This window comes from Alexandromys fortis, unplaced genomic scaffold (genome assembly GCF_014885135.2).
Source record: "Alexandromys fortis isolate MF-2015 unplaced genomic scaffold, M_Fortis_MF-2015_v1.1 scaffold_32, whole genome shotgun sequence".
NCBI classification, from domain to species: Eukaryota; Metazoa; Chordata; class Mammalia; order Rodentia; family Cricetidae; genus Alexandromys; species Alexandromys fortis.
The window spans coordinates 5,681,842-5,698,346 of record NW_026067938.1 but is presented as its reverse complement, the minus strand read 5'-3'; the positions used below and the strand labels follow the sequence as shown (position 1 = coordinate 5,698,346).

General features: G+C 42.3%; 1 protein-coding gene across 3 annotated transcripts in view; it reads right to left on the bottom strand.

Moving 5' to 3' along the window:
• The window catches only part of Tenm3 (teneurin transmembrane protein 3), a 606,148-nt gene that overhangs the window by 54,578 nt on the left and 535,065 nt on the right, over positions 1-16,505 (bottom strand). For all 3 annotated transcript variants that reach the window (XM_050147272.1, XM_050147274.1, XM_050147273.1), the window contains 6 exons: positions 13,185-13,401; positions 12,029-12,148; positions 11,234-11,495; positions 6,771-7,038; positions 5,340-5,483; positions 900-1,149 (listed from right to left, as the gene is read on the bottom strand). In XM_050147272.1, coding sequence (XP_050003229.1) covers positions 900-1,149; positions 5,340-5,483; positions 6,771-7,038; positions 11,234-11,495; positions 12,029-12,148; positions 13,185-13,401 — 1,261 coding nt within the window. The remainder of the gene's footprint in view (positions 1-899; positions 1,150-5,339; positions 5,484-6,770; positions 7,039-11,233; positions 11,496-12,028; positions 12,149-13,184; positions 13,402-16,505) is intronic.

Sequence of the window (16,505 nt, the reverse complement as noted above, 5' to 3'; positions counted from 1 at the left end):
CCTATAAACCAACTTGAAAATATCCCTAAAATCCTGTCACACAATATATTTTGCAGTGAGTTATGTAATTGTCCAATTAAGCAGTTTTAATTCCTGAGATGTTCTGTGATTCTGAGCTTCCTTTCAAGATGATGCTATTAAAAAACAATTTCAAAGAGTCACATTGAGACATAAAAAAGGACATCGGAAAAATATGCAATAACCTTTAAGCAGAATGCTTACCTATGTCTAAAATCTTTATTTCTTGGTGGAAGCAGTTAAAAGGAAGGTAAAAAAAAAAAAAAGAAGCAGAGTTAGAAAAGGCTTCTGAAACAGAACGAGATCAATATTGGGGTTTTAATTACTTGTAAGGAAAATTGCAGTTTAAGCTGAGAGAACACTGGCAATGAACTCTGCTGTCAGAATTGGTTGATAATCACACTTCAGACAAAGCAAGACAAGGGCGTGCTGTTTTTACTATTCAGATTACAGCTAATGATTGGGCGGACCCAACTCTGCACCCAACATTCCTGCTTATTCACTACCGCATCTCGATTCCAGAGAAAACATCTCCTGCCTCCGTTTCAACCACTGTGAAATAAAGATGAATTCCTGGGCTGCATTTTGATTCTAAGGAAAATTAAAGATATTAGAAAAAGTTGTCATTTTCCCCGTCGGTTCCCAGAACAAGAAAATCGCTGGACTGAGTAAGATATTTTCCACATCAGACAACTTTATACATTAAAAACACTACAGACTGCTGACCGTCTACCTCTAGTTAAGAAGTATACCCTTCCTATGGTAAGTTTTAAATTGTGGGGATGTATCTTTAAATAAATGATTCAGCATACCACATCCAACTTCAATTTTTAAGGATACGTTTGTCTTTGATTGGCGCCCCCAACAGAGGAAAGACATACCTTAGCTCTAAAACGCTTGTGACGTTCCCAGAAGGGAATATCCGTCGGACGTAGTTGAAATCCCCTACATAAAGACTGCCGTCGATCCCGCAGGCTAGCGCCACTGGTGCCAGCAGTTTGTTCCCGTCAGCTTGGCCATTGCAACTTGGGCATGAGATGCTGCGCCTCCGACCATTGCCCATGATGCTACTGACCACTGGAGGCTGCTGGGAGATGAACTGATTTTCCCCGTTTCCTTTGTACAGTATACCTGGAAGGAAAAGTGCATTTTTCTTACGGTGTAAGCGAATGATGAAAGGCAAACATGCCCTTGAGAAATCTCACGATGGTGCAGTGTCTTTCCGATCTAGAACTGGAAACTTGAAGCTATTACATGAAAAGCCACACAGGTTCTATTTAGGAAGTACTGTCTGTTATGAGTAGACAGACTAGAGGGAGGAGCACTGGACTAAGAGAAGGTATTAAAACTCTAAGTTCTCAACACCAGCGAGCCTTGATCGTGGCTACACGTTAGAGTAGTCTGGAGGACTGTAGAAAATTTCTGATGGCTGGGCCTTGCCCCAAGAGAGTCTGATTTAATGGGTCTGGGTGCAGCCTTAGTGTTCTCATCTTTAAAAACTCTCCAGGTGATCTCAATGGGCAGCCAAGCTTGAGAACCATGCTCTATGGAACGTTCCTTAGGAAACAGAAAGTTTGCCTCATTGTTAATCAATGTGGAAAATATTACATATTAACCTGATTAGTAAAATTGCACCCTTGGAATATGAGTTTCTTATAAATTTGCCATGAGTTTTAAAAAAAAGCTAAAAATACTTTATGGAAATAAGGTTAGAAAGTATTTATTTACAGGTCTCACGATAAACATATAATCTATCACTGAGCCACACCCCTGGCCTATAGAGGCCTACTTTTAACTCTGCTGTACTGTCAAGGGGTCTTGCTTCATAGTCATCTGATGTAAACACACACACACACTCACACACACACATATAATGGCACACAAACACACACAGGGTAGTCTAACATTCATTTGATGTAAATCTATCTATCTATCTATATCTATCTATCTATCTATCTATCTATCTATCTATCTATCTATCTATCTATCTATCTATCTAAAATTATTTAAAACTCAAATCCCAATGAACTGATGCCGAAGGCCAGCTTGTTATTCAAACTGAACTCTAAGGCATGAAAGTGTCAATAATTTCACAAAGACAAAAATGCCAACCAGCTCCTTAATGACCATCACTGAAAATGTGAGAAAAAAATTCCAAAGGAGTATTTAGTACTTTCTTAGTGAGAATGAAGATTTGCGACTTCATCTTGCTTCACTTCGCTACTACCCTGTGCAGATCAATGGCGGGCATCTGTTACTAACTGGCTTCTCAGCTCTTCCCCTCCCACGCATATTTTAGGACACACCTTGATGTGTTATTAGCTGTATAAACCACTTGCTACTTCGGCTTTCGAGCTGTATCTATTGTATTTATTGGGCGTTCTATGCTTCAGAGTAGTTCTCAGAGCTAATGAGTGTACTTCTCAGCAGATAGACTGGCAGAATAATCTTGTGAAAGTGCAGACAGAAAACTCGAAAACGTGATTTTTCCTCCACTTTGGGATAATTTGAAAGCGAAGAAGTGATCAGAATAATTGCACTCCCCTTATAGCTCGGCACATTTTAGGTGCGTTTTGTGATTACTTTTTTTAAATGCCTCGCTATTTGGGTGATGTAATAATCACGGCGAATTTACATCAAGAAATCAGGAATGATAAAACAGGTTTATTCAAATTTAAGAGAAAATAATTTAAATAAGTCTGGATCATAACAAGAGATGAAACGCTTTTTGCCTTGAATATTCAAAGACATGGATGATAACCTAAGATTTTTTTCCTTTCTGTGATTACATTATTTGACAATTATGGACGTATAATTTCCTGGGAGAGCGCTGCAATTTTTATCAGAAGAACCCTATGAGTCATTCCGCTGCTCTACTGCATCTGATGTCTGCATGACACAGAATGACCGGCCCTTCACGAGTGTCCTCCGTGACAACGCAGCAGAGCGGTCAGCATCACAGTATTTGTCCCCATGTTCAAGGATGCCTGAACCAACAGCCGTCACCACCTCCATCTGTGCCTTCTTGTCTTCCACAGCCACTGCTCATCCCGCTTGTCCCAGCTGCGAGTCGCTTTGTTTATTCAATCAGACACATGTCACTTGGGAAAGCCACTGCTGGCCAAGCTGCTCTTGGATTCAAGTTTACACTGCAAACCGTTCACCATGGGACTCAGGCCACCTCCTATTTTCAAACAACATTTTGTAACAATCGTTTTTTGAAAAACAGAATTCTTGGCAGCTCAGCTTTAAAACCTGATCTGGTATTATAATAAAAACCTCCTATATATTATCCGGGATTAGAATATGTGTTTATATATATGTTTATATTATGTGACCCTACACAATATCCATATACTTCATCTTTCCGAGTGCTATAATCAAGTATCCCAACAGGGGTGAAGTACGCGAGTTGGGCTCGATGCCTATATTCTCCCTATTGATTTCTAGTCCCTCGGAGAAATCCTGTCGTTACCTGGCTCTGAATTTTATACTGTATTTTCATCATAACTACAACATACTTAGCACAGTGTTCCCTCAGGTTTGTTTGTGAGGGACTCGTGCGGGAATACGGAAATATGTGGAAAATGCGTGGAATATGATTTTAAATAACTGAATCAGGACCAGCCGCAAGCATGGCTGGCACGTGCCTCTGCAGCCTGAAAGATCACGATTCGGCTCGGTGTGACTCACATCACAGGCTACCACCACTTCAGATAACACCGATGACTCAAGGCAAGGGAAGCTTCGAGACGACATATGGAGTGTTCTTGACGGGTGGGAGTTCCTTCTTCTTCTTCCCTCTCTCTTTTTTTTTTTAAGTTTTAAAGTTTTCTAGATAGCTCCAAACTGCCTAGGTAGCCAAGGATGATCTGCAATCTCTGACTTTCCTGCCTTCGCCTCTTCGCAGGAACTAGAGTTGCAGGTGTGTGCCACATAGCCTGGTTTATCCGGGCTATGTGCTGGCTAGGCAAGTGCTGCTCCCGCTGAGCTACACGCCTACGTGTAGAACGTGTGTGCTCTGTGTAGTGCTTGAGAGGGACTGTGTTTCCAACCTTGTGCAATGCACACCGATGGCCAGGACACACGGGGAAGAAGAGAGCTAGACACTGCTGCAAAACCAGGAAAAGACATGAAGAGGATTCTGTTTGTCTTCCAGAGTGATCTACGCCCTACTTTTCACCGTCTCCTCAAGATAAGGCATCAGCAGTTTCAAAGACCTACTTGGAAACTACCTCGCAGTCAGTATACTTAGAGAGTTGATACCTTCTTCCCAGCACTCATAGTTTTAAAGTCAGAGCAACCATCAAAGACTCATTCACTCGTCACTCCAGACCTGACGGTCGATCGTGAGGAGTTAATGGTGTGATTGTCTCAATTCAACATTTCGACTCTCCCAAAAAAGTCAGAATTACTCAGAAAGCACGGACATCTCCTCTCGCTACTCATAGAAGGAAAGTAGAGACTTCTCAGTATGAGAAGGTTTAAGACAGGTTAGAATTGGTTTCCTTAAAGCCCTGTTCTTTTAGATAAAACACCTTCGGATGCTCTGACATGTGGACAAGCATGCAAGCAGAATGTCAGGCACGGAGTAGAGGCAGCAGAATTCCTTCCTGCCAGAGCTTTTATGTATGGGAAGGGATGGTTCACACTCTGCAGGGCATGGATTTTTGGTGTGTGACGTCCAAAATGTGTTTCCCTGGAGTACATCTATTATCATATTGTCAGGTCTGCTAGAAGAAGTACTTTAGTTTTTCCTCTCTCAAATTATTCATTTATATTTCCCCCAATCATCACAAAATCAAGCTACAATTTTTTTGAGTGATAATTCATTTGTTTTTGCCTTTTTCTTCAATAAAGACTAAAAAGAACCTGGGGTGGTGGAGGCTCAGCTGGACACTTGAATGCACTGGAAATCTACTGGTAAAGTCACAAGGATTTTTATCTTTCTTTAAAATAAATCACTTTGCCTCCAGATTTAGCAACCCCTTCCAGAGCCCAAGGCACACACACTTCTGTGGAGAACCAGGCACTTGCGGATGAATCTGCGCAGAAGAAACGCAGACAGACAGCGCGATTTCACCAGCGTCAGCAATTTCTGCTCCCATGGGAAAATTACTGTGTCAATGAACATAGGCGCATTTGGAAATTCAGGAAGAGAATTGTAATTCTAAGACTTTCACGGGCCTCAAATGATCCCTTTATCATTTGTTTCCCACTACTTCCATTCCTGCAGTGCTCACGGGATAAGAACCTGTTGCAGGGCAGCGCCGTGCAGTCAGCGCGAGGCTGGGCAGTGATGACCGCAAGCGAGAGCTTACCGTTCTGAACGTCCAGCACATGATGCTTATCTAGCGTCCAGCCACCCATGTTGGAAGCGTCCAGCTCGTAGCCTTGCAAAACGGCAGTCCTCTTTTCCCATAGAGTCAGGTCCAAACATGACTCATATTCGTACCCAACAGACACTGAAAGCAAAACAAACCACAGCTCATCCCTCAGTCGCAGGGGAAAAGGACTCGGTCTTCAAACCACACCCACTCAGCTGCACGGGAAAAGGATGCTCACAGCTCACCCCTCAGCCGCAAAGGAAAAGGATGCGGGGTCTTAAGATTTGGAGGGAAATTCACAATTGTGTTCTGAGATTATAGCTCCACTCATTTATCAAGGAGTTTGTTTTTATGTAAGGAGATTTTGCCATATGAAAGATAAAAGCAACCATCTCCAAATGTTATTTTATACTGATTTAATAGAATATAATCCCCCGCCTTTCACTCTTACAAGGGGTTCCCAGGACAATATTAGGTCTAAATTAAGGAGCTAATTAAAAATTCTGTAAAATAGGTTTTCAGAAATTGCAATTAGATAAAACCAACTGAAAATATTATTTGTTATATAAATAACCAGAAATGTTTTGTGCCTAAGAACTTTCATTACGGAAAATATTTATGTATTTATACATAGCAGGCATAAGCAGCAAAAATTAATAGTAAATTAATACCAATTCACAATGAAAAGACTTTTAAGAATTTAAAATGAACCAAGGATTTAAAATTTTAGAAAAAAAAAAGAGAAAAGTAATAACTATCGGATTGATGGGAAACAATTCAAATACAAATTAGATTAATTTTGGAGAATAAAAATGTATTTTAAAGTAAAATTGAAGGTATAAAAGCCATGTTTCCCTGAGGTTGTTGATGTTCTGACTTGAGCTTGATGCTGTACTAGACACGTTGAGTTTGGATGGTACCGTCTGGCCATTCACTGAAACAGTGACTTGATGTTTCCAGTTCACCCTGACACTGGCACTCTGGTCAGAGGAGCTGAGGCAATTCTTGGATCCAAATTTTGTTTGCTACACTGCCAACCATCATCAGGCCCGAAACCACCCACTGCTACATTCGGAAAACATTAGCGTGATGCTAAAAACTAGCGAGACCAAGCTGTCAAGGAAGAAGGAAGAAGAAGAAATGGGGAAGGGTGCCACAGGGAAAGAAAGAATCCAGTAACCTGAAATTCCCCAGATGATTCCAGTCAGAAATGCTGACTGTCTTTCTTCTCATCATATGGGATACCTTCCTATGGATACCTTTCCAGAGCGGATCAGGAAACACCCCACCTGTATTTCTCTAGACGAACCTGCCGCTACCATAGCTGCTTATCCATTTGTTTGCCATGGGTTTCTGATGACTTCTTTATAGCTTCTAACCTCAAAGCCACTTTTTCAACGCACAGGGCATAGCCGCTAAGCTTACCAACTGCTTCCGACAGGCCGTAGACTTTCTGATTATACGCGTCAGTCTTATCCCAGATAAAAGTATAGGCCAAGTTTGGCGAGGCAGGGAACCACTTCTGGAACAGTCTCCCAACCACAGCGACCATCAGATGGACCTTCATGAGGTTAAATGGTATGACGGCCTGGGTCATGGTGATCTTAAGAACTGACTTGTACCCCGCGGCTCTGGAACTCAGGTAGGAAAGCTTCAAATCCGTGCCTGGAATTGTGGTTTCTTCATGTAGGACCTAGGTTTGAAAAAAAAAAAAAAGCACAAGCTTGTTACTGGGATCATGTGTGCCCAAATTGAGAAGATACAGTGAGCAGAACCCAGCAGAGCACAGAAAATAAGACACAGCAGGGTCACGATTCACAGATAACATCTGAGCTGTTATCTTAGCCAATGATTATGAACAGTTCTGCCGCCAACCTAATGTTCTCCTCCAAAAAGCTTGTTGTCATTTATCCCGAGTTAATCACACTCTTCGTACAGCTGTTGGTACGGCAGTCACAGGAGATCCTCACTCATTCACCCCCTACTCCAGTCACTCCGAGGTCACAGCTGACATTTGTACAGTGGTTAGCTCGGAACACGGATGTGTCATTAGCTGGTCCCTTAGCGACTGATCCTCAGCCTATGGCCTCATTAGCCTACTTAGGTCGTGGTTAGAAAGCCGGGAACGCCAAGGAAGGCAGACTCACCTGGGTTAAATAAGTGCAGCCGATCCCATACCCATGTAGAGATGTGATGGAATGGCACTGCCTTCTCGTAATTACATACTCAACTACAAAACCACTTCATTCTTCAGCAGATAGACATCATTACAAAAATCCACAACTGGTCCAAATGCAGAGGACAACTGACTATGGTATTCCCGACGCCAAATAATCAACGTAAGGCTTGGGGAACATCACAGAAGATGACTAAGAAAAATTGTAAGAGCCCGAGGACCAGGACATGCTTGTGTGTGTGTGTGTGTGTGTGTGTGTGTGTGTGTGTGCGCGCGTGCACGCACATGTCATGGAAACTGCACCCATGAAATCTCAACAATATAGTTGCCTAAACAAGACCTGAAAAATGATACCACCAACTGACATGCTCAGGTGGATGGGGTAAATCTCACATGGTCCCAGCCCTAATTGAAGAGCTATAGGTAATTAATGGCTGCCCAGGGGGAGACTCAGTCTTTCCAGGTTAGTTATCCAATTCCAAGCAATCAGCCATAAACATATACACACATGAGCAATGTCAAATAGACTCATTCAGCTTAGAGCAAGTGGTGGAAATCATGTAAGAGGGTATTTACATATGAAATCCTAATAAATAAAATTTAAAAAACACCTATGTCTGAAATCGACCACTTCCTCAACCATGAATGAAATGAAATTCATGCCCAGGCAATGTTGAAGCATGCGTGGGCAGCCCGTATATGGTGGTTCTGTTGAACTTGTCCATATTGGGTTTCATGGTCTAAGTTGATGAGGATGACTGACCAGGTCCCTTCCTCAAGAGGGCACCAGATCTCATTACAGATGGTTGTGAGCCACCATGTGGTTGCTGGGAATTGAACTCAGGACCTTTGGAAGAGCAGGCAGTGCTCTTAACTGCAGAGCCATCTCTTCGGCCCCTCTACCATGGTATTCCTAAACATTAGAATACATCACAACGTACACCAGTTATTCAGTCAGCAAGGACTGCCTTTCCTGAGATAAGAACCTTGGAGTAGTGGCTCAGTGCTTACTTCATCTCTCAGGCAGTACAATTAGGAATGGCGGACACAGGTTTGCCACCGCCCAATTTTAATCTCTGAAGTAAAGCTCCAGATATTATGGACATGGCTATCAATCTGTATAACCAAACACAGCTGGAAGTCGGCACAAAGGAATGGACTAAACCAACTTCCACTGTGGTCTGTGAAACAGCTGGCGTGAAGACGGACAGGATGCGGGACAGCAGATTATGAAGGCACAACCCTAACATGTTGGTGTCACACGCTGGGGTCTGCATAATCCAAACTTGTGGGTGTCATAGGCTGGGGTCTGCACAACCCTAACGTGTGGGTGTCACAGGCTGGGGTCTGCATAATCCAAATGTGTGGGTGTCACAGGCTGGGGTCTGCACAACCCTAACGTGTGGGTGTCACACGCTGGAGTCTTCACTAAGCATGTTATCCATGCACTAACTATCCAGTCAGAATTCAGCCGTAGAGTTGTATTAAGGAAAACAGCTTATGAACACACTGAACCTTCCGAGGTTATTTTGTATTTTTATCCTTCCAGCCCATCCACTGAGAAACTTTTTAAAGCTCCCCTACGTCCAAGAAAAGCATGACAGGATGAGGTGTGGACGATCTAAAGGGAACTCGTTCTACCGTGAGAGGATGAAATGTCGACGCATTAGTTTGGAAAACAGATTTTTGTGACTCCTGAGTGGTTCAGAAAATATGATATATTATTTCCTCTTAATTTATTTTCAGAACAATTTCCCATATTTTGATAGTCTTTCTTACTTGCAAGGGAATTAGTTGATGACTGCTTCCTGTGGCCTCCTAGGAGTTGCTCCCCTAATTCAAAATATCATGTTATTCTTAATTTTAATAACCGATTGTCGTCTCTGTCATCATTAGCCTACTTCCATGGAACAAATATCTGTAATTTAGTTCACAGAAGTGTTCCTTTCTCCTATGTAATTTAACCTTACCATGTCATATTTTATTCTTAGGAAATACAAATTCTGCCAAAATGGGAAAATAAACCCTAGGTCTGCTTATGCCAGCTGCAACATCTGTAAGCCCCGTCCTTGACCCTGCTAAACAGTCAGAAGCCACATCCTGCACTTGACTCCCTGAACTACTATTTCTACGTTTTATCTATCTATCTATCTATCTATCTATCTATCTATCTATCTATCTATCTATCTATCTATCTAAGGTTTCTGTCTCTTCTCTGCCACCGCCTCCCATTTCCCTCCCCCTCCCCCAATCAAGTCCCCCTCCCTCCTCAGCCCAGTTAAGCTGAGCTCTGGTCAGACAGACATGCAAATACAGTAGACAAGAGTCTATTCACTATGTCTGTTTCTGCTCAGTTACGTATTTCATGATGTGAGGTAGCCCGACCCTCAGTCCCATACTGCCTAAGGATTCAAAGTCTCTCTTTCACCTCTTTCCTCCTTCGTTGAAATCATTTTCCTGTTATGATTATTTTTTTTTGGGTAGGTGGGCATGCAGGTCAGAGGACATTCTGAGGGAGTTGGTTCTTGCCGTTTACCACGTGGGTCCTGGGGAATCAATACCACACAGGTCACCAGCTCTACCCACTGAACTACACCACCAATTTCTATACATCAGGACTCTTGTCGATCACTATGCCACTGGCTCCTATTTTCAATGGTTGCTATAGAACAAGTATTTTATACTATAGAACAAGTATTCGTACTATAGAACAAGTATTTCATACATGTCTGATGAATGAATGTAACAAACTTGCTGCGTATGTGTGTACTTTAAATATTATGCTATTTTTAGTCATGTAGTTATTATTATTATTGATATAGTACTTAGGATTGGACCTAGAATCACACATGCTAGGCAAGTCGTTTACCAGTGAGCAATGTCCCCAGCCTGTCTTTAATACTTTTGGTTGCATTTCAGATTATTCATTTTCAAATTTTTACATACGTGCATATATAGCATGTGCGTGATGGTGCCAGGGGAGGCAGAATGGGGAGATGGATTCCCTGGAGATGCTGAATAGGCGGCTGGGATCTGCCTGTCGTGGGTGCTGGGAACTGAACTCTGGTCCTCGGGGAGTGCAGCAAGTGCTTTTAGCAGCTGAGCCATCTTTCCAGCCCTATCTACTTTTTATTTTGAGACAGGGTCTTGCTACGTTGTCCAAGGTGGCTTTGAATTAATTCTGCAACCCAGGAAAGCCCTGAACCTGAAATGCTCCTAACTTCATCCCCTGAATGGCTGGAATTACAGTCCTGAACCACTGGCCTGGCCTTGAACCACATAGTTGTGCTTTGCATTTTAGCATAGGGCTAATTACTGTTGTACCTAATGTCCTACCTTTAAGATTTGAAAGTTATTTCTAAACACAGTTAAGGAAGCAATCTGTAGACATTTCAATAGATAAAATGTGTATTAATTATGACTATTTCTTTAAAAGTTAGATATTCTATTCCCATGGGATCGGGGCATTATGAAATATCAATTATTAGACTTTAAAACATGGCAACTAAAAGTTTTAGATAATACCTTTAGAAAGCTAATGTTTCCTGTCAAAAGTCACCTTTTCTAAGACATTTTTCTACCCTAGCACACATAGCACACGTTCCAGAAATAGGATCTCACTAGAATCCTGCAACTGTTAAAAAAATATTCTTTGGCACCCTGTGGATAGAAACGCTTCCACGCCAAGATCCTGCCAGCTGCAACGCTGTACCTGTGTCTCGGGGATGATGGGGCTGTCTTCAGGAGAAGATCTGAAGAAAGTGGACAGAGGTGAGGACACGATGATGGGACTCGGCCTCACAAAGCCACTGAGGTCACAGCTGGGAATGTCGTTCTCTTCTTTCTTCATGACGAGCGTATCCATCACATAAAAGACATTCCACGGAATCCACACAGTGTGGTACTGGGTGAGGAACGGAGAGCGTTCAAAGACCAGAGTCAGAGAAGCGCCGCCATTTGCCACCAAGTCAAACCTAGGACAGACAAGGTGCACGTAGTGAGTCGTCACCGTACAAAGGCTGACTTGGTGAGCTGCCACCATTCAATGGCTGATGCGTTCCTCAAGTTAATAAGATGCATAAAATAACCTTTTCCCCCGATTTCCAAATCTATGCTCCAAAGGAATTCCATAGCCAGCACTCACCCAGCCCCTTTCCACTCACCCATTTATCTGTTTGCATCTCTCTAAACTTCCTCTCTATTCTTGGCAACCATCTGAACTTAGGTTACAGACACCAAGAGACATGACCAATAAATATTTCAACACGAATCTTCAAAGACAAAAAAAATTCTCCGATAAAAACCACAATACTCTATCATGCCTCAAAAACTGGAATGATCTTTAATAGCATATGAGTACATGACTTGCAATCTCTGCCTGAGAGTTGTTGCTTCCCTATTTAAAAAAAAAAGACAATAAAACATGATGGGTGATGATGGATGAATGCCCAGTCTTCTGCTCAAAGTACTTCAAACAGAGACCGTGAGATGCGGCGGGCGGACTCACATTCCGTCCTGGCGGGTGATAGTGTATCCGTATTCCGAGTAATGTAAAAACGAGACGTTGACGCCAATAAGCGGGGTTCCGTCAGCAGTGAGGACCTGGCCTCTGATGACAGATGCAAGGCTGTGGGAAACGTACAAGAGTCTGCATGAATCTCTGCCTTCCCAGGACAACATCATCATGATTTACAGAGAATCAGATGAGAAAGATAAGACATCGCCATCACACACAATCAAAGGCTGTTCACAAAAGGCAGACCCTGGAACTCACCAACACAATGTTCCTCTCAGCTCCGTGCAATTTACTTCTCTAAATGCCTGGTGCTTACCCTGAGTTTTAATTTGCCGTAATCTGTTTTGTTTTGTTTTTGGAGCCTCATCAAGACTAATAATTTCAGAGATGAATTTCAGAAATTATAAATGATACTTCTTTTTCCATATATCAGATATATGCCATACCTGAAGAGAAGTATATTTTCCAATTAGTTCTGGGGCGATCTGGGAATCTGCTGGGACCACAAAGTAAGTAAAGAACATGTGTGCAACATGCTCTAATCTGCTGCTGGGTCTCAGGGCATTAATGCTGTTCAATGACGGCAGACCCAGGAGTTCGCTGTAAATCATCGTCTTTTGCTCAGCGAGACACGAGACACCTGCTTTCAGTTACTGGTTGATTTTCGGGTCGTTTACTGCCCCGCGCAGCACCAGTCGGATAGCTTATGCAACCTCACCGCCATGCCGTTAGCAGCTCCGTTACATTAATTCATAATTTATATTATTTAGTGAGCTCAGCCAAAGGGAAAAAAAGTGCACTTCTGTTTTGCCTTTTGGGGTCTTTCCCTCGTGCCTTCTGAAATGTTTCCAACTGCGCTCGCAAACTCAACTAGTTAAATGAAGATTTACTGACTCCTTAACCGAATGTCCTGTTACGTCTCAGGTACGGAAATTGACAAAGTATGTGAACTGTGTCAAAAATGCTTGAAATGCAAAGTTTGATGACGAATTCTCCGAAAAGGGAAAAACTATATATGTATGTATGTATGTATGCATATATATTTTAAAGCAATTTTCTCAAGCACACACTCATCAGCATTTCACAGAAAGTGCACAGGACCATTCTCAGATCCTTAGGAACCTATATAAGGAAGGCAAGCATTCACCTCTTGTTGAAAGGACTTTCTCCGGGGAGCACGTGGGTGCTATCCGATCCAATCAGGAAACTGATTCGATCGTAGAAGGACTTGGCAGCTTGCTGAGATGGTGTCTGTAGACTCTGGCTAATGATATCCTGAGGATCAGGCAAACCACGGCAGTAGGGCTGATTTTGGCAGGAACTCTGTAGGCAGCAGTCAGGATCCATGCAGTCAACGAGTCCGTCTGCAGGGACAGCAACACACCAGTTAGATGGGACTGCTCCTTGCGCCTCCTCCTTGCGCTGTGGGGGAACAGTGGCTCATGTCCTTTGGTGGGTTCGTTCTGTGCCAAAGGATCTGCCACTCCATATAGGACAGTGACCTCTATGAGACATCCTTTCTGAAGCTAGAGGAAATACAGGTAGAATCTTGCATCTGTGTTTACAGAAAGTCAAGATCTAGATTGAGGATGTTTGAAAGTCGTCACATCCCATTCATTCTGAGTGAGGAATGTGCATTACTGATTAGAGCACCTTCTTAGGAGGAAGGAATCAGGACAAGCTGTAAACACAATTACTGGAGCCGCCATATTTTAGGGAAATGCACCAGGGCTTTCCACACTAGGCGCATACAGAAAACAGATAGGGACCCACGAGGCTCTAACAGGGAAAGTACTGCAAAGTGAGAGGGGGGAGGTGCTAACATGAAATAGGTGGGGTTAGCCAGCCATCTCCCATAGCAACGGTTCTCCTAAGAAGGATATGTTCCAGAGGGAAGTAAGGCATTTTTTTTTTCCAAATTTAAAATAGGAACCTGATCTTCTAATTGGTTTCCCCTAAAATACAGTATTATTAAAACCAATAGTCAAAGCCACGGCAAATGTGAATTACTCATGATAAAGGAGGTTGTTAAAAAGAATCAGTGGTGGGCAGTGGTGGCACACGCCTTTAATCCTAGCGCTGGGAGGCAGGGGTAGGCACATGTCTATGCTTGAGGCCAGCCTGGTCTACAAAGCATGTTCTAGGACAGCCAGGGGTGCACAGAAAAACCCTGGCTCGAAAAACAGAAACCGAAAACACACACACACACACACACACTCACACACACACACAGAAACTAAAACAGCAAAAACAAAAAAATGTTCACGTGATACAGTTCTCAGAATGAATGTCCGCCATGAGTGAGGTAGAGAAATATTCTGGGTGAGGCATCTCACCAACCATGTGACATGTGAGTGGCTGTCAATCAAAGTGATGACACGGTCCTTTAAACCCATTGTTTATTAAACAGTTAAATACACAAAACTGGACCTGCTTGGCAACTCTCATAGAAAGGGTTAATCAAAAATAGCTTGAAGACACCAAGCGCTCCTGGGTAACTGAAAAGACAGTTTTAAAATCTTTACATTTAAGCCGGGGCGGTGATGATGCGCGCTTTTAATCCCAGCACTCAGGAGGCAGAGGTTGTTGGATCTCAGTGAGTTCGAGGCCAGCCTGGTCTACAAGAGGTAGGTCCAGGACATGCTCGATGGCTACAGTGAAATCTTGTCTTGAAAAAACAAAAACAAAACAAACAAACAAAAAAAAAAACAAAAAAAAAAAGAAAAACAAACAAGCAAAAAAAAATTAAAAAGCTTCACATTTAAGTAGCAAACTGCAATGTGACCTTATGGAAAACTCAGATGAAAATATTTAAATGATGTCTATGTTTTATTTATATAAAATAATAGCTCGGTTTTTGAAAACTATCCCAATTATTTATTTGCTTTATACCATACTTAGTTTACCCTCTCATTACTGGTAGCCAATACACAAAAGGAAGTAATTATGTTGATGAACTCAGTGGGTGAAGGTGCCTGCCATCAGGGTTTACGACCTGAGTTTGATCCCCAACACCCACAAGGTGGGAAGGGGAGAACTAACTCCTGCATGCTGATCTCTGACCATCCCAGGTCTGCATACCCTTCTCAGGCACAAAATAAATAAGAACGTTCTAAATACTTTTCACAGAAGAAAGAGACTAAATTGAATTAAGTTTCCAGTCCAGAAGGAGGTCAACAGCAACAGAGAAAAGGTGAGAAGCGAAAGATGGAAGCGTTAGGCCCCTTCGTCACTCTGTCCACTAAAGAACATAGCAAGCCCGGTGTTGCTTCTGTCCCTCCCGCCCCTTCGTCTGAATTCCCATTTCAGTATCTTAGCTCTTCCCACTCTCAGACCATGTGCCCACACATGCATGTCTTCATGGTGGCCCAGAAATGTCAGGGGACCTAAAGCGTCAAGATGATTTCCAGGGACTGCGTGGAGAGACACTCTGTCCCCAGGGTCCACTGGGAGGAGGCATGAAGCTAGGGTTGCTGAGCTATCTTTCTGCCCACCACAAGAGCTCTCTGGAAATCAGTCCATCCCAGAAGAAGCGGAGTCAAAAGCTTGAGCAGAAACCAACAGGACATACACAAAGCGGCTTCCTTGGGTCTTTTAAAAAGCTGTACTTCACCTTCTGGGCTTTTCAGTTCTAGAAACCAAGGCATTCCTTTTTACTTCAAGTCTGTTTGGGGTGAACTTTTCTTAATTCCTTGAAACCGGAAGAAACTGAGCATCCACAGAGAGCAACTGAAATTCTCTTCATTACATTTCCTTTGAAGTTGGGGAAAATGTGTTTAACAAGGGGTTATTGACTTATATTTATGAATTTTTACGTATTTTAATACGTAATTGTTATAATTTCTATTGCCATGGAAATGAATGGGTCTGAATTTTTGATGAGAGATATTAATATTTTTCCTTATAGCGGACATTTCTATGTAGATGGTGTATATTCCTAAGGTCATGGGCTTTAGCGGATGTTTCTATGTAGAGGTTGTATATTCCTGAGGTCATGGGTTATGGCAGACATTTCTACGTCGATGTTGTATCTTCCTGAGGTCATGGGTTGCTCATTATTTGAAGCAGCATGCTCATTTCTTTGACAAAAATCTAAAACCCTGTGTTGAGATAATCAAATGATACTGAACTTTGAAATTTCATATAAATTTATCAAAATATTTCTTTCCTACCGAAAAAGTCATAAAGATGAAAAATGTCTAAATATTTCTTAATATTTCTAGTGGAAGAAAGATGAGGCCACTCTGTGGCCCTATTCTTCATAAGGATATATTATAATAATACTGGAAGAGATAGGGTTTCCCCCGCCCCCTTCATTTCTCTTGAAATAAAAGAATAGTTTTCAAGACCGAGTTCTCTCAAGCAGGAAATGATTGGCCTATGGCTTCAATACCATTTTTGGCTACAAAAACAAAATAAACCAACCCCTTAGACCCTCAAAACCTATTCTAACCATTAAGCGGTGACT